We start from the raw sequence: 16,171 nt of genomic DNA, 5'->3' as shown, positions 1-16,171 counted from the left end.
CTCCCTCCCTCCGCCTGCATGGCTGCATGGCTGCAAGCTGCATGGCTCCCCAACCCTGCCCATAAACTGATCCTGCAGGTCCCCCTCTTGGAGAGGCCAGAGGTAAGGAGAGACTGAGACCGGTGGGGGGGAGAGACTGAGCTCAGAGGTGGCCTCCACGCAGCGAGAGCAGAAAGGTGAGAGGCCAGAGTCATCTTGGGGGGGGCCGGCCCCCGGCGAGCAGTGGAGGAAAGAGCTGCACCGGCTGGGGGTCGGCACACAGAGCACGAGCTCTGGCAAGTTTTGTAATTTCGCTATAGGAACGTGGAGGGATATAGGACCCTCCCTCTGCTCCAGGCCTGCGCAAGCTGGAAGAGGGGGCTGCACCCCAGGTACTGCAGTGCTCTGCAGCCCCTCTCCTGCCACCCCTCTGGGCCCCCTGCTGGAATCGGGGCTGTGACCCCCGTTTACCCCCCCAGACACGGGAGTTTGTAAGCAATGAATTCACGGAACCATGCACATGCTGGCTACGCACCCACCCCACCCTAGCAGGGCAGAGCCAGTGTGGTGCCCAGCTAAAGCCCTGTCGTGGCTGGGAGCCACATACAGGAGAGGGAGGATGGGTCAGTGTCCAGAGGCCCCCCCCGGGGACTTTCCTCCAGGGGGCTGTGATTACGCCGCTCTTGGGAGGGCTAGGAGTACGATCAATGCAAAGAGCAGGGCCCTGAGAAGCGGTCGGGGCGGAATTCTAGCTCCGACCAAAACTGCAGCTCCTGCAGTGCAGATCCCAAAATAAGCCCTACAAGGAGCAGTGACAAGTACCTGACTGGCAGGATCTGCCCAGGACTGAGCCAGCAGGAAGAGTTTCCAAAGCCCCGAGAAAGGGAAATCCAGGCGCCAGGGAGTCCAACATCAGCCCTAAGCTACAGGTGCCTGCAATGTATTTTGTAAAGGTCGCCAAAGTGACATTAACCTTAAGCCACAGCAGCCGAGAAACACCCCGTCTCGTCAGCAACAGAGATGCTCCCCACACAAGAAACTGCTCCTCATGTCCAGGGCTACACGTTTCTGCCCATCCTCCAGGAACTCTGACTGAGGGCCTGAGCCAGACCCACCGAGCCCTATGGAAAGGCTCCCACGGACCTGACTGGGCTCTGGATCGGGCCTGTAGCTGGCTCTAGCTGGGACTCCTCGCTTGTCACAGAGAGTGTACAAGAAATAAGAATTTGTTCCGTTCTGGAACAGGCAACCCAAATCCCCTTTGGCATCCCAAGGGAATTCTCCATGCCTGAGAACAGGCAGCTTAGCCATTCCACACACACACACAAATTGCTGGTACGTATTGCATGGGATTGAGCCCCTCACACTCTTTAATGCATTTATCCTCACCGCACCCCTATAAGGCAGGGCAGTGTTACTGTCCCCATTGTGTAGATGGGGAACTAAGGCACAGAGAGGCTAAGTGACTTGCCCAAGTTCACACAGGAAGCCTGTGGCAGAGCAGGGACTTGTACCCAATCTCACCAGTGCCAGGTGAGCACCCTAGCCAGTGAGCTACCCTCCCTCTGCAGACAAGAAGGGTTCACAGTTCTACTTGAGGGCACTGAAACAGGCTCAAAAGTCAGTACCAAATCGCTGCCTCACGTCCCGTGTGCACCAGCGCGGCTTTCCATCCCCTTGCGGTGGGGTTCAGAACCCATCAGCAGGCGTGGATGCCAACTGCCGCTGGTCTCCGTATCCTTGGGGGGAAGCCAGCGAATGCTCCTGTGTCCAGTGCAGTAAGCTCGGCTGTGGGCAGAGATTCCCCGTTTTGGGAGCAGTCGCCACCATGGGTCCGACCCAGATGCCACTTGAATCTGCAGCAGCGCTCCCATTAGCTTCGGCTCCTGTATACAACCCTTGGACAGCAAAGGGCCCCTGAAGCCGCCACCCAGCTTTCACGGGGTGGCACACAGAGGACAGACCTCAACAGCCAACGCTTTTGTCCCCAGAACGTAAGGAGCCAAATGGAGGGGGCAAGGAAGGGCCCTGAACTCAGTCGGTTATGGGAGTGCTAAATATGGCTGCTATTAAGAAGCTGCATTTGCTTCCAGATATTGGAGGAACCTGGCTGGCTTCCGTGGGTTTTGGATCTGGCCGCTGGAGCGCAGCTGGGTGCTGAAGGAAGCTAAGCGACACAGGGTGAACACACGAGCGACTCTCCGTCTACACAGGAGCTGCCCCACTGCTACCATACGCGGGACATTTTAAGGGAGGAGGCCAGTACAGACAGAGCCCTAAAGGTGCAGCGATCCCTCCTGTTTAACCCACTTATTCAGGGGTGCTCAGTCTGGGGGGCGGAATCATGATCATCCTGCTCTCCCCTACTGCTGGCTGGGGGGGGGTTGAGAACCACAGGCTTTCTGGTAATCAGTGCTCCCTTTCCCCAAGCAACCCCCTCCGCTCTGTTGCATTAGAGGCCCAGATCCTGCCCCCACAAAGGGCAGCGGACGTTTTGCCTTCCATGGCAAAAAGGCCAGTCCCTAACGGACCAAGAAAAACCAGGTTTAGCAGCAGAGGGAGTTCAAGGGGGGAAACGCGGACAAAACCCAACACGCACTTCCCCCACCTGGGCCGTGGGCCAGGTGTCTGAGCGAGAGGCCGGCTCACCAGCCATCCCTGACAGAAGGCGGGCCAAGGCCAGCGGGGGAGAGGCGGCAGGAGGCCAGCCCCTCCCTGCTGGCCCGGGGCCATGCTGGAAAGCGATGGGCCAGGAAGGGACGCGGGGCCAGGCCTCTCACAGCTCTCTCGCAGCCTGGGCAAAGTCAGGAAAGTCTCTGAAAGTCACAACCAGTTTAACCACCACCCCATTCCTCACCCCCATCACATTACAGAGGCAGAATTTCTGGGTCTGCTGGCAGCAGTCACAGCACATGCAGCCCTGGAGGAGCTGGCCAAAGGGCCTGCTCTGGGGAATCCCCTGTGGGGTTTTTACAGAGCCTGTGCACCCCAGCAGAGGAGAATCCTTCCCAGGCTCCAGCTGGGTACCTTGTAACGAGGGCCCAGACAGCAGCACGCTGAGGCGATGTCCATGCCTGATGCTCACCGCCATCCCCAGCCCATCACCCTATCAATGACCCCCGTGCTGATCAGCTGTTAGTGAGCAAACGCTGGACGGTGCCCAACTGAGAACCCTGGAGACGTGTTGTCCCGTTAGGGACATTACCTAAAGCTGCGCTCTCCTCTCTCCAAGAAAGCGAAGATCACACAGAGCCTGCCTGCTTTCATTAGCCACACGAACCGCAGGCCGGCTTCAAGCAAAAGGCTCCTGACTCTGGAGCCAACGGACGGGGTTTTGCAGCAAAACAACACTTGTGTCCGCAGATCCACATGGTTTCAGCTCAAGAATCAGATGGGAACTCTGAGAGCCAGACCGAATTTTACTGCGAGATCTGTGAATTCACAGTCAGGGGAAGAGGATGTGGGGCTAGAGGCTGCAAACCCTTGTGCAGCGAAACCCAAGGCCCATTCTTGCAAACCCCCTTTCTGTTCAGGGTCTTATTATTTGTAGTAGGGTAGCACCTAGGAATCCCCATCAAGGATAACTTAGCTTGTGCTTGGCGCTGTACAGACATGTAATAAAGATGCCAGTCCCCACCCCAGAACGTTCACCATGGAGGGGTCAGACTAGGGTGACCAGATAGCATATGTGAAAAATTGGGACGGGGGCAGGGGGGTAAATAGGCGCCTACATGAGAAAAAGCCCCAAATATCGGGATTGTCCCTATAAAAATCAGGACATCTGGTCACCCTCGGTCAGACAGCACATGACAGGGGGGACAAGAAGGCAAAGGGGGCAGAGACAGGCAAGCGGGTGAGCTAATGAAACAAACAAAGTAAGTCCCAGCTCACCACTTGCCTGACCAGTAGCTAAACAGATGCAATCGTAGGCACCAGAGCCGAGGAAGATTTTAAGGAAGGATTTAAAAGGAGGAGAACGCCGTGGCTTTTACAGATTTATGGTTCTCCTACTGCGCCCATCACTGAGGAATTGAATGGATTCCTGGAAGCCGCCTAAGTAGCATCTGTCACGTCGTGCAATCAACAAAGTCCTCAGTCGATGAGGTCCACGTGACTCTGCCTTTAACCTGGCGCCCGGACGAATTCCAACACGTTCATTTCACTACAGGAAGATTGCAACAGCTGTATTGAGCACCCAGCTCTTCCAGCAGGTCAGCGCAGCGTTACCGAGCCCCGACGCATCTGAGAGCGAGGCAAGGGGCAGCGTGCGACATCCTCCCTCACCAAGGCCAAACCAAAGAAGTCACATTAAAAAGGGCACTAACAGCGCACACCGAGATAAGCATCGTCTAATCTACAGAGCTGCTGGCAGACAAAGGAAGATCCTGGGCCCTCTGCCCAGAGTTGGAGAGGGGTCCATTTATTGCAGTGACTTAAAAGCTGCATCCAACTTACACTTAGCGCTTGTGGAGAACAGGGGAGCAGCACTCGCTGGCTGGGCTGTAATCAAAACCATGCTGGGCTGCTCAGCGGCTGGCGATCCTCCCTCCCCCTTTCTCCTAGCTGCATTTCTTGGCTTCGCTATTTCTATTCAAGCATTTTCCCTCCTTACGCCACAGGGGACAAACCTTCTCCTGGCCATCCTAGAGCTTCCCAAACCGTGACAGTCTCCCTGCAGGGTCCATTAGGCACCAAAGTAGCCTCTGCGACAGCAGAACAAGACAGTGGACAGGGAAGCATCAAAAGGATCAAAACGTAAGAACGGCCATCCTGGGTCAGGCCGACGGTCCGTCTAGCCCAGGATCCTGTCTTCCGACAGCGGCCAGTGCCAGGTGCCCCAGAGGGAATGAACAGAACAGGGCAGTTATCAAGTCATCCATCCAGGAGTGACAGAAGCTCCCTAAAAGTGGGAGGTCCTACTAGTGCCCGAACTACCGTCCCTTCCCCGCAGAGTCTCCGCCATTGAATGGCCCATTCCCCTCAAGGCCCCACCCCCATGCCACCCCTTCCCGAGGCCTCATCCGCTCCTCTCCACCCTCTCCCCACCCCAGCTGTGTTCCCTTAGCCCCCTGTTCCGGTGCCCCTGGATCCATGCCCTGTCATCCAGTCCCTGCTTCTGGCAGTCAAATGTTTAGGGACACCCAGAGCACGGGGGTTGCATCCCTGACCATGTTGGCTAATAGCCACTGATGGACCTTTCTCCGCCATGAATTTACCTAGTTCTTTTTTGAACCCAGTTACACTTTTGGTCTTCACAAGATCCCCTGGCACCGGGTGCCATAGGTTGACAGCGCGTGGTGTGAAGAAATACAGAAGCCTTTTGTTTGTTTTCAGCCTGCTGCCTATGAATGTCAAGGGATGACCCTGGTTCTTGTGTTCTGTGAAGGAGTAAATAACACTTCCTTTTTCACTTTCTCCACACCAGCCGTCATTGTATAGACCTCTATCATATCCCCCCCTTGGTCGTCCGTCCCAGTCCTTTTACCCTCTCCTCGGCAGGCTCCGCAGAGCAAATCTCTCCTGTGCTGTACCAGCGGCCCATTGAAACGAATGGCTCCCTCACGTCAGTGGAGCTGGGGCTGCAGTTCAGGGTGACAGGGAAAATCCCCGTGGCCAGTGGCCCCAGAAGCCCCCAGCCCAGCCAGGCCAAGTGAGCATCATTACCCTGCAGACAAGCTGCTCAGACTTGCGTGTACAAGTGCGGGGCTACGTGTGTACAGCAAAGGCAATGCGTGCAGGGAGCACATCGGATTTAATCCCCAGTCCCCTCACAGTCAGGGGGAGTTGGGCCACTGGTCTCAGTGGGAACAGGAGCAGACTCTGACCACACAGTCAATCGAGCCAGAAATTGAACCAGGACACCAGCCTTCCCTCACCACTGACAACTTGATGAAGAGACCCCGGTGCAGGTCTCAGCCCAGCCAGCCGGGCAAAGCAGGCTGGACCATGAGATGTACTGCAGCATGGCTGTCATGGGGCCACCCGCGGGGGCTGTAGCTTGAGGGAGCAACCCTGCAGATCCTGACTACACAAGGAGGGCTTGATCTATGTGGCTTTCACCAGTATTGCTGTGCCAGCAAAACCCTCTAGTGTGGGCACGGTTACACCAATATAGCTTATGGACTGGCCTAAGCTATCCTGATATAACTGTGTCTATACTGGAGGGTTTTGACAGCACAGCTGTGTCAGTAAAAAGCCTCATGCACCCCTAACTAAACACTTCTTAAATGTAGACTTGTCCTTGGTAAATCAAACCCTCCCTGCTGTCAGTCGGCCAGGAACAAGGTGAGCAGCACTGCCCCCTGCTGGGGAGGATGAGGGCTGTGTGTGTGCGCACACATGTCTACACAGTGCTGAGTCTCAGAGCCCAGGTCAATGGGCGGGGTTAATAACAGCAGTGTAGACATTCGGGCTTGGGCTGGAGCCTGGGCTCTGAAAACCAAGGAGCAGGGAGATTGGGTGGCCAGGCTCCAGCTTAGATGTCCCCTGCAGCCCCAGCCCGAGTCAGCTGCCCCAGGCTCAAAGACCTGGCACCACATTGCAGTGTAGACGTACCCTGTGAGTGTGTGTGAAGCACTAGCCTCTCCTGAGGGAAACCAGAGCCCTGTGCACACACACACACCCCCTAAACAGGAGGGAAGAGTTCATAAGCTCACTACCTGTCAGCAGGGAAATGGCTCTTTTCCCCCAAGGCTGGGATGTGAGAGAGAAAGGGGATTAAAACAAAATGTCCTCTCCAGCAGCCCAGGGGGGAGTCTCACCATGAAGCCCTGATTCAGCAATGCACTTAAGCGAACGCATAAGAGTGAGGTTTACCAAGAGCACCTAAGTGATTTGGGCACACAAGCCCTATTGAAAGTCAATGTGACTTGTGCATCTAACTCACTTAGGCACTTCTGTAAACTCAACCAAGTTCTTTGCCTTCATTATTAGACACTAGCATCAAACTTTCTATTTCATTTTTATCAAGAGGAACTTCTTTCCAGGGCTGGCTAGAAAAGACCCATGAAAACAAAAAAATCAGCTAAAAGAAAATGGGAAAAGATATACGTTTTTGGAGGAAAAAATTTTAATGATTCCTTTTTTCTGGCCAGCCACCGTCCACAAGCAGGAAAGGAGATTTGTTGAAAATGTGTGCTGAATATCACTGGTATTTCTAACCATATATTCAAACATGTAGGCTCTGGCCACACTGCAAGGGAAGGGGTGATTGTAGTACAGGTAGACACACCTGTGCTGGCTTTAATCTAACGAGCCAGGTAACAAATGTAGCCTAGAGGCGGATTTAGAATCCAGCATGGGCGAGCAATCTGGGAACATACTCTGGTTGCTAGCCCATGCTGCCATGTCTACACTACAATTGTTCCATGTGCTAGCTAAATCAAAACCTACCTGTGCTCCAGTGAGATGGTCACTGGCAGTGTAAACATAGCTTGGCGGGCCCACTAAGGGTATCAAGCTGGACGAATGCTGCACAGCGGTGTTTGCTGCATACGTTAGCCAATGAATTCTGAGGACATGCCTAGACTAGGTTTGCTGAAAGCTCCCTAGGGCGGGAAGGGACCTCCTGGCTCACTGAATCAGGTCCCCTGCTACAAGAACATCCATACTGGGTCAGATCAATGGTTCACCTATCCCAGAATCCGGTCATCCGACAGTGGCCAATGCCAGGTGCTTCAGATGGAATGAACAGAACAGGCAATCATAGAGGGATCCATCCCCTGCTGTCCACTCCAAGCTTCTGGCAGTCAGAGGCTAGGGACACCCAAACCATGGGGTTGCAACCGTCTCGACTAATAACCACTGATGAACCTATCCCCCCATGTATTTATCTAATTCTTTCTTCAACCCCATTATAGTTTTGGCCTCACAACATCCCCTGGCAATGAGTTCCACAAGTTGACAGGCAGTTCTGTCATATCATCCTGTTCATACAACTGATCCAGCTCCATCTTAAAACCAGCGAGGTTTCTTATCCCCACTGCTCCTACAGGGAAGCCGTTCACGGAACCTCACTCCTCTGATAGTTAGAAACCTTCTTATGACTGCCAGACTCAGCGTACCCATAATCAGTTTATCCCCATTTGTTCTTGTGCCAGCACTGTCCTTTAGCTTACATATCTCTTCTCCCTCCCTGGTGCTCCCCTGCCCTGCTCGGTGATATTTAGAGAGCAAAATCCTATCCCCTCTCTGCCTTCATTTTACAATTCTCCCTGCTGGGAAGGAGGACAGTGCTGTCCCGGGGTACTCAATTAAGGGCTCCATTCTTCATATCAGCCACTGGCTAGTCAGGGTCTGAAATCGGAAAAAAGAAATGCCAACCCCTCTAGTTACCAGCCTAAGGCGTTACAGTGGCTTAAGTTGGAATTTATGCCAGGGATGGGAGGTAAAGGAGAAAACTAGAGGCCATGGTAAGACTCAGTGCTCACTGTCTTCTTACAGATCTGCTGACCACCAGTGGACCGGACAAAGGCACCAATTCTGACAGCACAGTAGCCCGGCCGTCTAGGAACGGGATCTCAATCGAAGCAGGGTTGAGCCTGTTCAGTACAGGAATGAGACACGAAGCAGGAAGAGGCGTCAGTGAGGCACGGTAAGAAGGAAATCCCATCCTGCTGTGTAATGATCCAGGTCAATTTGTATTATGATATTGTCTATATAAGCCCTGAGCAAGACCAGGACTCCACAGTGCCAGGAAGGGTACAGAGATGTAACAAGACAGTCCTTACCCACAAAGGACTTACAAGTTAAACAGACAGGATAGGCAAAGAGAAGGTCTTAACTTGCCCAATGTCACAGCAGAACAATGGCATTGCTGGGACTAAACTATGGATCTTCTGACTCATAGCCAGATGCCCTATCCACTAAACCATGCTGCTATTCACAGGGCTGCGGGGGCAAGGGAGAGGGAATTCATTCCTAACCCCCACTAGCAATGAGGCTTAACTACTCCTCTAGCTAAGGAGTTATACTGGGCTTGTCACTCTGTATCCAAGAACCTTAACAAGACAAAGACGTTTCTTTAACACACACAGCTCTCCCTTCCCTTCACTCCCAGGGTACAGAGACGCAATTGTTGGTTGGTTTTAAATTGCTGTTTATCATCATCACAACTAAGAATGGTCTGTATTATTCAGTCCTTTTAAAACAAATATGTTTAAACCACAGATTTAAAAAAAAAATCAAAGTAGATAAGTTCATGGAGGATAGGTCCATCGATGGCTATTAGCCAGGATGGGCAGGGATGGTGTCCCGAGCCTCTGTTTGCCAGAAGCTGGGAATGAGCTTGATGATGACCTGTTCTGTTCATTCCCTCTGGGGCACCTGACACTGGCCACTGTCGGAAGACAGGATCCTGGGCTAGATGGACCTTTGGTCTGACCCAGTATGGCCGTTCTTATGTTCTTATTTTGTCTCCATTCATCAAAGGTTTGGACAAACCTAATTAGGGCTCTGATTAGGGCTAGATGCCAGTTAATGCCGAGATCTGTTATCTGGTGTCTAAAATGTACTATTCAAGAGCCACAAAATCGCTACAGCGGTAAAAGACAGAGCGCAGAATTTCCCAGACACGCAGCTACAGCACAGAATGTGTCAGGTAAAGGTATCTTGCCTGCAGTTTCCATACGGCCTTTTGTCTCCTTCAGAACTTTCTATCCCAGAACAGGAATCTGTCTCAGCTACTAACACCATTTATCATCATTTTAATTTCACCTTGGCTGATGCTTCTCAGAGGACTGACTCACCAGTTTGCTAAGATCAACCAGAGTATTAATTTAACATTGGATACGTCTTTACATGGGGACTGCAGGTGCCCTTGGAGTGGAATGGAGTTAACCTAATAGGTATTTTCCACCTCTAGCTGCTCGGATCCAAAATCCAGCCTCCCTTTTCTACCAAGGTATGTAAATCAGATTTCCCTTCACTATGCAGAAGTATTTGGAAGATGATCCAGTCCTCCCTCCAGCCCCTGCCAGTCAACGGTTTAACAATTTTATGACGGCACATAAAAATTGAGTAACATTTTTTATTGCCACTGTCCAGCAAATTCAGCAACTCTGAAAGAGAGACATTAATCAAATCGGTTAACAATCCTCGCTCCACAGAAAAGGACAGACTGCCGCATGGTACTGGAAAAGACAATTTAAAAAAGCCTCTTACTGATTGCAATTAACCACTCTGCACAGCTGGTTAAGAGCATTTGCCCCGGAGCATCATTCCCCCAACCCGTCCCTCTCCAGTTTGCCCCCCCCACCTCAAGGTTCGGTGTCATTTCTCTATTCCAGCCACTGTGTCTGTGAGCCAGCTGCTGTTCACCATTTTACATATCCCTCAGCATCTGGGTTTTCTGCTGCACATTGTAAAGAGCAAATGCATAATAAACGGTGATGCTTTCCAGCGCTAAGTACTTCCATTGTGAGACGTGAACTAACCTTCCAAGCCCCTTTGCGAGTCAAATACAAACCATCTCTCCCATTGTACGACTGGGGGAATGGAGGCACAGAGCAGCTAGGGTTCCACTCCAGCAAAGAACTTAAGCATGTGCTTAGCTCAGTGGTCCCCGAACTTTTTACCTCACACCCCTTACCTTACCCTGGTTCGCACGCCCCCTCCCCCCGAGCAGGGAGCACGGCCGCAACTCCGGGGAGGGGGAGGGGCAGGGGGGTCACGGACAGGGGCAAGGGGGCTGAGGCTGGGGCCACAGCCGGAGGCGGGAGCAGAGCTGAGGCCAGCAGTTGGGGCCCCGGGCTGGCAGCCAGGGCCAGGAGTAGAACTGAGTGGAGCTCCCTCCCTACCCCTGTGGGGGCTGGCCCATGCCCCAGCCGTGTCCCCCCTGAATGTTCCTCAGCGCCCCCCAAGGGGGGCACACCCCACAGTTTGGGGACCTCTGGCTTAGCTATAAGTCTGTGAGCAGTGCACTGACTTCAGTGGCATCACTCACATGCTTAGAACTCAGCACGTGCTCAAGAGTTTTGCTGGATCGAGACCTTACTGACTTGAAGGAGTTAAAGGCAGGATTTGATCTCGGGAGTCCCCGACTCACCCTGCCCCCTGCTCAGACCAGATGCTGGTCATTTTTGCTACAAGAGAATTTTACACGTAAGTACAGCGAGTGGTGCCCAGCTATGCCAAGGAAACCTTTTCTTTCCAAAGGGGGTTTCCATGCGCTCAGAGCTTGCTGAGCTAGGGCCAGATTCTCCCAGGACCAATCCTGTTCCCATGGAGCCCAGGGGCAATACTCTCTCCGATTTCAATAGTGCAAATGCAAGCCCTCAGAGCTTTTGGCTTTTCACATCTTCCTTGCTCCACCCACAACTCACACACATCACCCTTCCCAGGGTTCCCATCTTCATGGACCCTTAACTGCTGGATATAAGTGGGCATCAGAAGACGCCTGATCAAGACTGAAGTTGTTCAGGCAGGAGAAGGGGTGAGAAGAATCTATAGGTCACAAGGTTGGGGGGTGGGGGGAAACCCTACAGACAATACCTGGTTTCCCCAGCACCCCTTCTCCCCACACATACAGTATTTCATCTCCAAGCGTCAAAGGAAGTCAATAGGAGCTTTATCACAGGCAAAGACAGATGAAGGAAAAAACCCTAAAAGCCACAACATTATGCTGTCGTGCCCATCCTTCAGTTTCACTCATGCCCTCAGAGGGACTACTAGAGGGTAGGAGGCTACCGCACAGGCTCAGGTAATTTGCAATACAAGTAACGGAGAGACGTGGGAGCTTCCCCATTTCCTCTGGGCTGCATTTAAAAAAAAAAAAAAAACAAGAAAAAAGTTTATACATAAAGAGGCGAGAGACCAGGCGATGCACCCTTCCCATATGCCCTTCTGAGCTGACAAACTGAAATGCAACAGCCCCAAAGACTGATCAGTTTTATCGTCTAGTGAGATACGGTGGATCACGTACACGCAGTCAGAAAGCGTTTCATGCAAGATGTTCAAAGAACGGCTGATGTTTTGACACATTCAGTTCATATGCAAAAAGGTTTATTCTTATTTTTCTTAAGCAGATCTCCTGTACATTAATTCCATATCTTAAAAATAACCAATATTTAATCTACTCACAAGCAACAATCTCCCCCATCTCTCATGCACTAGAAATTTCACAGAGAGCACCATGTTATTTTCGTAAACTACATCACCTGGCTTTCCTATACACAGGGGAATGGAAATACTGGGCTCTTTGACTTTTATTATTCTAGCATTTGCCTTACAACATTCAAATATGTGATAAAGTCCTTGCAAAGAGAACAAAGATAACCTGCGTTTCTAAGAAGGAAGCAAAAGATTGTACAAGTCTGCTAGGTTACCTTTTGGGAACACACCAACACAAGCTTGTGCCACTGCATTTACTTACAGCTCAAAACCAGATCCAACTGACTGGATAAATTGCAACAGTAGGAGTGCTAGCATTGTATTTGCATTGCAGAAAGTTTTATTTCAGGTCCAGAAACATTACATTAAAAGGACATTAAGATTTTAGAAAAAAATCCTTCCCGTTACTTAATGATCTTGCGAATAAAGCAGATTTTGTGTTTTAAATCTGGTTTACTTTTCACCATTTGCTTATTTTTTGACTCTGACTCCCGCCGGACAGTGAAACGCAACTGGTCAGTTTCACTTCCCAGTTCTCAGGGATTTAGCTGGATCCCTGGGGTTTGGATGGCAGACTCTGCAGGGGGAATGCTTCAATCCAAACCAAGCCTGCAATCTGATCCGTGTGGCGGGGCCCAAGACCCACGAAGACTCCCATTCAAGCCAAGACTGCAGCATCAGGGTCCAAAACAGCTTCTCTCATTTCAGTTTATTAAAAAAAGTCGTAAAACATTATTCATATTTGTTGTGTAAAACCTCATGGACTCTATCCTTGGGCACGAAAGGACCCGGCAGCGTTCCTCTAAATGCTGCTCCTAAAGAAGCTACTGAATCTCACCAGGCCACTCCTGCACTGCACCATCAGTGGTCATTTTTAGTAAGCAAGGAATCAGGCACTACGATTAGGCTCTGACACTCTTGCCTTGTCTACACAGAGGACAGTGTCTTCAGGGACTGTCTCTTACTCCGTACAGCGCTGAGCGCAATAGGGCCCCATTCTCGGTTGACTGCTAGGTGCTACTATAATACTAATAACGGACCAACCCTTCTACCCACCCACTTCAACGGAGCCCACCAGTGACCACACAGCCTCTCTGTGTGGGCCCCACTGCAGGATCAGGGCCGTAGTGTGGGTCAGTGCACTGCCGAGCCGGTTCAACAGCAGGCTTGTTAAGGGAAGAACTCGGCACATCCCAATAATGATCTCACACACACCAGAGCAGGGCACACTCATATGCCCAAGTTGTTATTATTTTCAAACCTAGCACTTTATTGCTATTTCCTAAAAGCTACTCAAATTGCCGTCTGTGTTATTATGGGCATGATGCCATCGCTCTGGCAATAACATAATAGTAGACTTTTACTGAAAGAGAGGAAAAAAGGAGCTAGAGAGTATTTGTTTGGTGAGATCCATGGATTATTGGCTTCATTCGTAGCAGATTTCCCGGAGAATACGCTGCTGAGCTGTCGTTAGATGAGGGGAACTTGATTTCTGTTTACATGTTTCAGTACTTAGTTGAAGGCCTGCTTTCTGCAAGGATAAACTACCCAGCTGTAAAAGTCTGCACCTCAAGCATGTCACCACTACGGGGCCAGGACCTACACCCCTCGCAAACCCTGAACTCCCACCAACCCCAAAGGAAGTTTACTGCTGCTCGGACTGGGCCCAAATCTGCATTCCTGGCAGCCCCAATCAAAACGGCCCAGCCAAGTCGATATAGCTATTGACACAGATCCATACAGCACCACTTGTGTGATAAATGCCTAGACCAGGGGTCGGCAACCTTTCAGAAGCGGTGTGCCAAGTCTTCATTTATTCACTCTAATTTAAGGTTTCCTGTGCCAGTAATACAGTTTAACGTTTTCAGAAGGTCTCTTTCTATAAGTCGATAATATATAACTAAACTATTGTTATATGTAAAGTAAATAAGGGTTTTAAAAAGTTTAAGAAGCTTCATTTAAAATGAAATTAAAATGCAGAGCCCCCCGGACTGGTGGCCTGGACCCGGGCAGCATGAGTGCCACTGGAAATCAGCTCGTGTGCCATAGGTTGCCTACCCCTGGCCTATACATACTCATATACATCTGCAACTTGATTCCAATTTCCAATTGTGCTCCCACCAACTTCCTTGTGCTTACTCCTGATTTGCACCAGCGTGAAGTCAGAATGAAACCCTTAAGTCAGCCATTATGGAACAACACATTAGATTCGAATCTCACATCAACTTAAAAATCAGACACTAATGGACAGTGAAATGCACTGCATGACACCGGGATATATGTAAACCCACATTCAACTCCATACATTCCACCCATGGCAGAGTGTTCATGCCCCTCTTGCTATCCAGATCAGGGCAGCAAGCCTGTGGCGGTCAGGGCTTTAAATCTCAAACACCTCCACAGATGCACTGGGAGAAAAGAGAAGAGAACTTTCCCCAGCACTTAGGACTCAGATGGAAAAATGCTAACCGCAGATGAAGGGGATGAAGCAGGGAAGAAAGTTGTCTAAATGAGGGCGTCATCTGGAAGGGGTGGGGGCACAGGGGAAGCTGCTGATGAATGAATTCTCTATTGGAGTGTTAAGCACAAAGGGGCAAAATAAATCCAACTTGAATATTTTCCACATTCCAGAGAACAAGCTCTGACACCTGCAGGTAAGATCCCCCGTTTGCAAAGTAAACCCCCCCACAGCCAGAGACAGTAACTGTTTCGATTCCTGCCCTTGAGCAGAAACCTGACCCCTTCCCCCCAGGCCCCAACACCCTCCATTTGCTCACATCTGCAATGCAAAGTTCCTCCACCTCCCCTCTCCTGCAAGGGGGGGGGGGGGGGGACCCAGTACAAACTTGCTCCTTGTTACAAACAGGGGAGGGCAAATAAATCCAACGAAAAAATAATAACCCAGCCCAAGTCTCATTCCCAAACAGCTGCCCTTTCTAATTCAAGATCCTCGGGGGCATGGGGTGGTGGTGTCATTATCTTTATTGCACCCACCTACAAGCAAAATTCTCAGTGCTGCATTTTGGGGGGGGGGGAGGAGGGCAGCGGGGCATTAAAAAAAATCAACTTATAATTAAAATGCTTGGATTGTGACCTAACCCTTTGCAAAGGCATCAGCCTGCTCTGAAGGAATTTAACTCTTTGCATGCAACAAGACAGCTATCGTTGCTCCAGCTGCATTCCCACTTTGCAAATCCACTTTCAAAATCCAGAGATGCCCCTCTCTGGGCATCGTTTTTCCAACCCCCCCCCCCCCCCCCAACGAAATAAGAGCGCACTCCCCTCCAACCCTGCCTCTAGATAGTGTGCATAGATCTGTATTTCCCCTCACACAATCTGTGGCTGCAGCATGCACATAAAATAAACCATGCACCTCTTTTTCAGCCCTCCCCCACCCCCTCCCCCAACGTGGTTGCAATTATTTAGGCAAGTTTCAGAGGCCCCTGCAAAGTCTGCAAAGCCCGGGAGAAATCAACAAGAGGAAGAATCAGAGAAAGGAAAGGTTTGCAGCTCTACCATTTTGATGCAAGGGTCTCAGCTCAAAGGAGTCCTGATCCTCCCCAGCTTGCATGGGATTTTTGCTCTCCATGAAAATGTTGGGTTGGGTGTTTTTTTGTTTTATTTTTTTTTCCCTCCCCCTTCTCCTTTCCTCAGCTGCAGTCCCCCCTGCTGCGCTGTCCGGCCCCGCGTGTGTGTCTGGGCAGCTGCTGCTCTCACATCCCCCTGCGTCTTCACCTCACCCTCCTGCCATCGCCATGTTAGCCCTTCAGGAAGAGGGAGGAATGCAGAGCCAAGGCTGCTGCCAGAGCCCAGGGGCTGCTGATTGGAGCCGCCGCATCAGATGGGGCTGTGTCTGGGCCTTTAAAGAGACAGGCACTTATTCTGCTGGCTCTGTCACACTCACTAACCCCCCCCCCCAACACACACACACACACACTTCTCTTTCTCCTCTGCCTGCCACTTATGCCTCTGACACACAACCCCCCTCTGACCTACCCTCCCTGCACACATCGGCTGTATGACACAAATGCCCAGTCGCACCAAGTACGCACCCCTCTGACAGATGTGTCAGGTCACAGACCCC

General features: G+C 51.2%; 1 protein-coding gene across 2 annotated transcripts in view; it reads right to left on the bottom strand.

Moving 5' to 3' along the window:
* ZBTB47 (zinc finger and BTB domain containing 47) overlaps nucleotides 1–15,882 on the bottom strand; it is a 90,430-nt gene extending 74,548 nt beyond the window's left edge. The window contains exon 1 of one of the 2 annotated variants that reach the window (XM_075126046.1): nucleotides 15,828–15,882. Coding sequence is in view for 1 of the 2 variants with exons in the window: in XM_048837412.2 (XP_048693369.2) it covers nucleotides 15,604–15,606 (3 nt within the window). In the remaining variant the exon portion in view is untranslated. The other variant, XM_048837412.2, reaches the window with a different exon arrangement.
* Nucleotides 15,883–16,171: the final 289 nt, after the last annotated feature.

The sequence above is a fragment of the Caretta caretta genome, chromosome 2, assembly GCF_965140235.1.
Source record: "Caretta caretta isolate rCarCar2 chromosome 2, rCarCar1.hap1, whole genome shotgun sequence".
NCBI lineage: Eukaryota > Metazoa > Chordata > Testudines > Cheloniidae > Caretta > Caretta caretta.
The sequence above is the reverse complement of the archived record's forward strand: the minus strand, read 5'-3'. Positions and strand labels throughout refer to the sequence as shown.